At 44.9% G+C, this 10,000-nt stretch overlaps 1 protein-coding gene across 1 annotated transcript in view; it reads left to right on the forward strand.

The window, feature by feature from the left end:
• LOC123767312 (protein O-mannosyl-transferase TMTC1) overlaps positions 1-10,000 on the forward strand; it is a 259,546-nt gene that overhangs the window by 197,645 nt on the left and 51,901 nt on the right. Inside the window, exons 7-8 of the mRNA XM_069317104.1 lie at positions 415-518; positions 8,029-8,215. Of these exons, the coding sequence (XP_069173205.1) occupies positions 415-518; positions 8,029-8,215 (291 nt within the window). The remainder of the gene's footprint in view (positions 1-414; positions 519-8,028; positions 8,216-10,000) is intronic.

Here is a 10,000-nt window from a genome sequence, read left to right on the forward strand (position 1 = left end):
CCTCCCCCCTAGTGGTGGTACCCTCTCGCCCCCTAGTGCCTGTACCCCCTCCCCCCTAGTGGTGGTACCCTCTCGCCCCCTAGTGCCTGTACCCCTGCCCCTGCTCCCATTACGTGGTGTTATGACGCCACTACTCATCTGATGACTCGATAATCGAAGCTTGGGCAAAATGTAACTTGTTTATGCCTTGCGTTACGTAAGGAGCGTAAATGTAGCTATTTAGCTATTTTCGAGTTGCTTTCAAGCTTCTTTAAGGATGGTTGATTTTCACACTAAAATGTCATTGTGTATATGTGCTGTCTAATCGTCTATCTTCTCAGTATGTATGTCCGTTCACCCGTTTATCTGTCTGTGTGTCTATCTACATATGGGCGCATGTATGAAACATTTAACTGTATTTGCCTGGCGACACAGGGGGCGGCCATCTTGGTGTTCCGTCTATGGATGCTGCGAGGGACGTCACCTGTCTTCAGCGACCAAGACAACCCAGCCTCCTTCTCCCCTTGCCGTCTAACGAGGTAGGATGCCACAGTACCCTTCTGTCTTCTGCTAAACGATGTAGAGCGCCAACATTTTCTTCTCTCCTCCTCTCCCTATACCGAGATGGATGATGCCTTAATACCGAGAGAGAAGGATGTTACAATGACCTACTTCATCCCCCACTTATTAAAATAGGTCACCTTTTATCCTCGTCTTTCTGGTGAACAAGATATCAGCTATATATATATATAGCACCAGGTAGTCTCCAGTAATCATACGCAAGTGTGCTTTAATAGCGGCTTGACTCACAAGACTAGTATTACCAAAATTATTAATCAAGCATATCGGATACCGAGAGTAAGTGATATAGAGATATGTTGACCAAACCACACACTAGAAAGTGTAAGGACGACGACGTTTCGGTCCGTCCTGGACCATTCTCAAGTCGATCGATCCACAGTCGACTTGAGAATGGTCCAGGACGGACCGAAACGTCGTCGTCCCTGCACTTTCTAGTGTGTGGTTTGGTCAACATACTTCAGCCACGTTATTCTGACTCCTCGTCTGTATATAAAGATATTTATTTAATTTTATGACCTCCAAATGACACCAAGATTTCCTCAGGGCTGTGAGGAAGAGGCTGTGAGGTAGCCCTCACACCATTGCTGTGAGGAACTAGCGTAAGCATCCCTCACACCAGGGCTGTGAGGTAGCCCTCACACCTAGGTGGTGAGGGTTTTCTCCAAGTCCTTTGTCTTACTCTCCTACAATTATAAGACACCGTCTAAGGCCCGGTAAACGATCATAACGAAATATGACGAATATGAATATGAGTTGAATATGAATATGAGTTCCCGTGACGTCGTCTGGCAAGGGGGAATATCTCTCTAATAAGGAAATAAGATGCATTCAGTGACTTTAAAACACTGAACTTGTCAATTTAATACGGAAGCATCAGATGGTATTTCCACGGAAAATTGAATAATGTGACGTGTTTCAGTTTAAAAGGAAAATTATCGATGTCAATATGGAAAATAGTATGTGAACGATACAATATGGAAGAGTATGTGAACGATGCAATATGGAAAATTGTATATGAACGATACAATATAGAAAATAGTATGTGAACGATACAATATGGAAAATAGTATGTGAACGATACAATATGGAAAATAGTATGTGAACGATACAATATGGAAAATAGTATGTGAACGATAAAAATTCTATCATCAAAAATTTGAAAATATATCAGCATTTTTATAGTGAATTATTATGCATAATTATTTAGAATAAACATGAATACCACAACCCATCCTCCTGTTTGGTAATATTAATTCTAATTTGGTACTATTCATTTTATAGACCCCCAAAATAGCGAAAACAAAATTTGACTATTACTAAGCCTAGTTAGGTCTATTCCTATAGTACATATATGTACTATATTAGACCTCAGGTCAGCCCGTCCTCCTAAGGTTTCTCATCGTCACGAAAACGGTCAAATTGACGTGCCCTTATCCTAACCTACCAGAGGACCCACAACAGAAAACGGGAAAGTACGTCACTTTCGCCAGCCACTTCCATTTTCTAGTACGACAATTATTGTCCCTTATGTAACGCATACGATCGAAATGCGACGTTCTATGTAAGAGGACGGGTTGCTCAGGTAGCGTGTATATATATATATATATATATATATATATATATATATATATATATATATATATATATATATATATATATATATATATATATATTAAACCTAGGATGGTTAGGTTAGGTTTTATTAGCAACCTAAATACAATACCATTTTTGGTTTGTCCATATTCAATAGTACCAAATTCTACTTTCTAACTGTCTATAACACATCAATACTATAAGTGCTATCTAAACAGGAGGCTGAGTCTCAAGAAATGCTTAACAGTTAAAAGATTCCAGGCGCTTGAGTCTCAAGACATATAACTCCTCAAGACAAATTCACTTAATAAAGCTATTCTTTTAAAAACACCAGAGCGCGCTCCACCTTCCTTCTTCCCAAATGGCCAATATTTTCCCCGCCACGACAAATGGAACATTATCCATTCGTCGTCCACGTCCTCGCGGTGAATATAAAAACATTACGATTGTCGAACCGCAAGATTTAGGACCTCTCTTATGTCAGCTTTATCAGTGGTGTGGTGGAGGTCCCGGAGTCCCGGCACGCGCACGCACGCACACATGCACATACACACACACACACACACACACACACACACACACACACACACACACACACACACACACACACACACACACACACACACACATACACCACAAACACACACCTCACTGCTGAGTGGACAGCGCTCGGGGGTCGTAGTCCTAAGAGGTCGGGTTCGATCCCCGGCGGAGGCAGAAACAAATTGGGCATATTTTCCCTGTTCACCTAGCAGTAAATAGGTACCTGGGAGTTATACACCAGCTACGAGCTGCTTCCTGGGAATGTGTGTGTGCGTGCGTGTGTAAGAGGTTAGAAAAGCGTGCATGTATCCAAGCCTGCAGATACAAATAGTAAATACAAACATACGGGTTAAAATCTAACAAGAGGTCTTACAAATCTATATAGAAATATGTAAACAAAACAGCCTACGATGATGTAGAAGACACCAAACTCAACACGGACTCTGCTAATATTCCAGCTCTGCTATCCAAGACCAATCTAGATTGAATTATTATCTTTACTGACAAAATTAATATGCAATTTTGCCTAATCGGAGTAATTCAATTAGATGTTATTACAGTGATGATGATGCTCATTTTCACTGCCACACGGGGTAGGAGATGGTCTAGATGGTGGGAGGTCGGGGAAGAAGAGGGAATGAAGCTTTCAGGTAACTGAAAAGAAACCCAATTAAGAAAACACAGAGAGAAGAAAACAGAACAGCAGCGCTGCTGGAGAAAGTCATTGGGAACCTACAGGAAGAAGTCACCTCACACACGGTTACTGAAAAGTGAGGGAGTAAATAAATAAAAGAGGAAATAAATAAAACCCAATAGATATAATTTACATTTTAAATAGAACTGGCTCCCTACCTTTCTCAGACACGTTTATCAAGCAAGATGGAGACTATAAAGCTCATAGTCGTCAGAAAACCAAATTTGTTTACCTTTGATCACTCATGATAACAGAACGAGACGAGGGATACCTTGAGGTGGTTACCTTGAGGTGCTTCCGGGGCTTAGCGTCCCCTCGGCCCGGTCGTCGACCAGGGATAGTGAGTAAATATTAGTGCCCTATGATGCCTTCACAGATTCGCTGCGTTATTGTGTTTTTTACTGTACATTAATAGTGGTTTGCCTCTGTATTTGACCATTTAGAAATTTCTGGCTTACAATCTTATCAAAATTTATCAACAGTAACACCCGTGGCGTAGTGGTAACACACTAGCTCCTCGTCTCGGGATCAATTTCATCTGGGTTCAAGCCCTGGCCATGTAGGATTGACTGGGCGCCAATTCACAATTGTTCGCCCCTGGCCACCCAGCAGTAATTGGAAACCCGGTTTGTAAACCGATTGCTGGGTAGTGTTGCATGAAAAACTAGTAGAGTAAGGCTTAAAATGAGCTATGGAAAGGGAAGGTTCTAAGTCTGTTAACGATGTCTGGATTTTCACTCAGAAGAGGCAGCAAACATATCTAACACGTCAGGTTGGATAACAAGAACCGTCCAAACTAGAGATGCTATACCGATGACGATACTAGTCAAGACGCTAGTGCTCTAGACGCTTGCACAATGACAGCTTTCATTAGCTGACCTGGAGAGCGTGCAGAGATCCTTTACTGTTATAAGCCACTCAGTTAAACATCTAAACTATTCGGAACGACTAAAATGCCTAAACCTAAAATTTCTCTAGGGCGCAGGCGGGAGAGATACATAATAATTTACACGTGGAAAATTATAGAGGGGTTGGTCCCAAACCTACACACAGAAATAACATCACATGAGACCTGAAGGCATGGCAGGATGTGCAGAATACCCCCGATGAAGAGCAGAGGTGCAACAGGTGCTCTGAAAGAGAACTATCAACATCAGAGGCCCGAGACTGTTCAACACGCTTCCACTACACATAAGGGGCATAACTGGCCGACCCCTCACAGTGTTCAAGAGAGAATTATCAACATCAGTGGCCCGAGACTGTTCAACACGCTTCCACTACACATAAGGGGCATAACTGGCCGACTCCTCACAGTGTTCAAGAGAGAACTATCAACATCAGAGGCCCGAGACTGTTCAACACGCTTCCACTACACATAAGGGACATAACTGGCCGACCCTTCACAGTGTTCAAGAGAACTATCAACATCAGAGGCCCGAGACTGTTCAACACGCTTCCACTACACATAAGGGACATAACTGGCCGACCCCTCACAGTGTTCAAGAGAGAACTATCAACATCAGAGGACCGAGACTGTTCAACACGCTTCCACTACACATAAGGGACATAACTGGCCGACCCCTCACAGTGTTCAAGAGAGAACTATCAACATCAGTATCCTGAGACTGTTCAACACGCTTCCACTACACATAAGGGACATAACTGCCCGACCCCTCACAGTGTTCAAGAGAGAACTATCAACATCAGAGGACCGAGACTGTTCAACACGCTTCCACTACACATAAGGGACATAACTGGCCGACCCCTCACAGTGTTCAAGAGAGAACTATCAACATCAGAGGCCTGAGACTGTTCAACACGCTTCCACTACACATAAGGGACATAACTGGCCGACCCCTCACAGTGTTCAAGAGAGAACTATCAACATCAGAGGACCGAGACTGTTCAACACGCTTCCACTACACATAAGGGACATAACTGGCCGACCCCTCACAGTGTTCAAGAGAGAACTATCAACATCAGAGGACCGAGACTGTTCAACACGCTTCCACTACACATAAGGGACATAACTGGCCGACCCTTCACAGTGTTCAAGAGAACTATCAACATCAGAGGCCTGAGACTGTTCAACACGCTTCCACTACACATAAGGGACATAACTGGCCGACCCCTCTGTTACGAACCCGGATCCAACGTCCGAGCCTGGAGCAGTGACAACCACGCCATCTGTGGGTCAGCTCCCGAAACCCCCGCCAAACGGACGACGACACCTGGTGAGGACAGCGTGTACTGGCCTCGAGGACCAGTTTCCAGTCTGGTTCAGCACTCTACACCGCCGCTCCTGACCTCTGGTGAGGTGGTGCTCCGACGACAGCGCCATCTATGGACTGGATACGTCAGGTGTTTGTGTCTGAGCCCGTAAGTGTGGTGTTTTAGTGTCCCGGTTATTGACGACGTGTCTGCTTACAGAGCCGACCTGGGACCACTGTGATGGAAGTGGAGTCAGTCTACCCGAGGCAGCCAGTCTCCATACTGTGAAGTTTGCTGCAGCTGTTGTGACGTCGTCCCCCCCGGAAGAACACTGTGGTGTGTTAGCCTGCCAGTGGAGTGGCAGTGAAAGGATTTACCCGGGACCGACTGTTGGAGACGATAATCCACTGGGGTATTGAGGACAGGAGGGTGATTTGTGATATCACACGAGACTCCTGTCTAGGGCGTACCCCTTATATCGTTCGTGGAGTGGCCGTACCAGCCTTGGTGGCTCAGTACCTGCCAGCAGACCAGCTGGACGTGTGGTTGACGGCCTCCACGACAGTGCCCCCAGTGGACCTGCGTTTTGGCTGACCTGTGGCCCGGGTAGGCTCGGCATTCTCAGAGGACACGTCGTGAGGCCACGAAGAAAGCACCAAGGACTCAGCACCAAGTGGTGTGGCACCAGCGTCTTCAGCAGAAGACCACGATGAAGGATTAATCCCCTTGTATAGTGTTAATACCCTCCCCCTGTGCACGTTTGATTTTTATATATTTAATAGGTGATGGTAATAATTATAATATTAAGTTCTTAGCTATCTTTCCCTACTCCCTTTAAGTTAATTGCGTCACGGATCTCATCCCTTGATAGCCAATACTGGCTTGGGAACGGATACATATATCTTCCTCTAACAACATCAGAGTAAGGACCCCGTTGCGTCCCGAGAGGGCCGTAACACCCTCACAGTGTTCAAGAGAGAACTATCAACATCAGAGGACCGAGACTGTTCAACACGCTTCCACTACACATAAGGGACATAACTGGCCGACCCCTCACAGTGTTCAAGAGAGAACTATCAACATCAGAGGCCCGAGACTGTTCAACACGCATCCACTACACATAAGGGACATAACTGGCCGACGCCTCACAGTGTTCAAGAGAGAACTATTAACATCAGAGGCCCGAGACTGTTCAACACGCTTCCACTACACATAAGGGGCATAACTGGCCGACCCCTCACAGTGTTCAAGAGAGAACTATCAACATCAGAGGCCCGAGACTGTTCAACACGCTTCCACTACACATAAGGGACATAACTGCCCGACCCCTCACAGTGTTCAAGAGAACTATCAACATCAGAGGCCTGAGACTGTTCAACACGCTTCCACTACACACAAGGGACATAACTGGCCGACCCTTCACAGTGTTCAAGAGCAAACTTGATAAACACCTCCAAAGGATACCTGATTAACCAGGTTGTGATTCATACGTCAGACTGCGAGCAGCCGCGTCCAACAGCCTGGTTGACCAGTCCAGCAACCAAAAGGCCTGGTCGGGGAACCGGGCCGCGGGGATGTTGAGCCCCGAAATCATGGGGGGGGGGGACCTTAAGGTAACACCCGCACTGAAGCCATTACAGGCACAAAACCTCCTCCTTCACCCTCGTCGTCAGGAGCAGAACAGAATCATTTGGGCCAGAAGTGAAAACAAAGTCTTGTAGAAACTGTGACGACGTATACACAGGAGACAAACTTAGATCACAGGATTTGAGAATGTAAATATTCGTCTCAAGAGGCCGAGAGCACCAACTCGTCACGCACAACCACCACCAACAACACCAGGCCAACTTTAACGATGCTAAAATACCCATCACAAAAGAAAACATTAGAAGACAGAGTATAGAAACTCCAGCCACCAGACAGTGCAACACCAGCGGAAAGAATTGCAGGAATCTTGGTATCGTAAGCACACTTTGTACCTAAAAAAAAATACATATTATGATCAACTTATTTCCACGCTTAATGTCTTAACCCAACTTCACTTCAACCTTATTTTTCCTTCATAAGCAGCTGTGTGGATTTTATTCAGCCCGTCCTCCTAAGGTCTCCTAACATCAAGAAACTGTCGTACTAAAGTGTCCTCTCCTAACCCGCCAGAGGACCCAAAACAGAAAACGGGACAGTACATCATTTTTGCGAGCCGCTCCCATTTTCTAGCAAGACAATTAGGTAGAGTACTCCTCAAGTACTCTACCTACCAAGTAGGTAGAGTACGTTCTATTAGAAAGACGGGTTGGCCCTTGCAGTCTGAATATTGCGGAGGTTCCTGCTGCCATAATGTTCGGGTGTTTTCTTGATGTACCGACTTTCTAGTTCTTCTGGCGAGTCTGCAACGTACTAATGTCTTGTGTTTACCCCCTGCGCAGGGTGCTGACCTTCTGGTATCTGCCGGTGTTCAACGCCTGGCTGCTGTTGTGCCCGTGGACGCTGGCACACGACTGGCAGATGGGCTCCATCCCGCTCATCACCTCCATCATAGATACCAGGAACATCGCTTCTCTTTTGTTCTACGGCGCCCTTGTACTTATACTCAGAGCTGGATGCTTGATGAAGGTAATATAATATTGGGCAGTGTTGCTGTTGTGTTTTATCTGTATTATTTACACCCACCACACACACACACCTGCCTACCCCAACACACACACACACACACCTGTCTATCCTCCACCACACACACCTGCCTACCCCAACACACACACACACCTGCCTATCCCAACACACACACACACCTGCCTACCCAACTACCCAATCCGATTTTTACATGTAACCTGCATACGCTGGTGTAGATAACGGAGTTCTCCACCAAGCGCTCATGTGAAATATCATGTTACTGTGATAGAACTGTGTATTTAACTGAAGCATTTGGTTGATAACTCCCTTCCCTCCACCAGTGTTCGCGGGTTACCTGTAAAACTCGCAACAGATACCAGCTCAATGCCTACACATTCCTAGTGGGGCTCGGCCACACTCCAGGATGTGTAACTTTTAGCATATCTTTCGTCTATGGGTACAGCGTGCGTCTGGGGCGAACCACGACGTTGGTTCGACGTCGCACCTTTAATATACGTTCGATAGCCTAATACTTGCTATCTTAGGCTTATATATTAATTATATTTAGAGCTCCCAGAGAATATGAGCGGTGCGTGTCCTCTCGTGGTGGAGCTCTTCCCTAATCCCAGGAAGGAAAATGTTATATCTTACTACCAATCATCCACTGCCTTCTCCCCATTTGCACTACTCTACATCTCAATTATTCAACTCCCTCCTCTGTGACGATAGAAGGCTGGGAAATCACTTCGCAACTTCAAACATTTCATGTTTTTTCTGGTTTCTCTATCTTTTCCTCACCCATGCTGCCTCTCTCTCTCTCTCTCTCTCTCTCTCTCTCTCTCTCTCTCTCTCTCTCTGCAGCTTCGAGTTTACTTGCTCCCTCCTCTAATGTTCTGTAATTTGGGTTAAACCCACTTGCATTATTCTTCCAAAACTCACAAAATCATTGTGAATTTGCTCACTCATCGGCTCATCGACTCTCTAACCACAGACTCATCCGTTCACCATCTTCATCCATCCATCCATCCCTCCCCTCACCCCACCTTCCCCCCCCCCCATCACTACCATGCCTCGTACTCTGCCTCCTCCGCCCCCCCTCCCACTGGCCAGAATACCTGAACAGGTAAATGGTCTTGCCCCAAAGCTCTCTTTCTTGTTATTAACGACCATCAGAAGCCGCCTCTCTCTTATGCTCTCCTCCTCCTCCTCTTCTCCTTCTCTCCTGATGTTTCTTTATCATATTTACATTTTCTTTGCATTCTACCCCTGGTTGAGTTCCTTTTTCGATTGGTTTCCTTATGGTGTTTCCATTCATTATTCCTTCCTGGGATGGTGCAGAAAGGTGTACGATATATATATATATATATATATATATATATATATATATATATATATATATATATATATATATATATATATATTAGTATATTTTGTTAGCAGTCTTTCCTGTAGACATATATTATTAAATATGGCCGAAAAAGTAAGATTAATAATTGTAACACGAATTTTCTCAATCTTTCGTACATTTCTTTTCACTGTTGGTGGTAATTCAAAAATCAATTCTCCAAAATTCATTTTTATTTCTAGTCTGACGCGACACTTGAGCGCGTTTCGTAAAACTTATTACATTTTCAAAGATGAAAATGGCTCCATTTTCAAATGGAGCCCTGTTGCATAAGCAACAGGGCTCCATTAAGGAACATATAATCTCTTCCCACAACCAAACCATCGCCAGAGAAATCCTAGTAAACAACACAGAAATCATCGATAGATACAGCGATAGCAGGT

This window comes from Procambarus clarkii, chromosome 86 (assembly GCF_040958095.1).
Source record: "Procambarus clarkii isolate CNS0578487 chromosome 86, FALCON_Pclarkii_2.0, whole genome shotgun sequence".
Taxonomy (NCBI): Eukaryota; Metazoa; Arthropoda; class Malacostraca; order Decapoda; family Cambaridae; genus Procambarus; species Procambarus clarkii.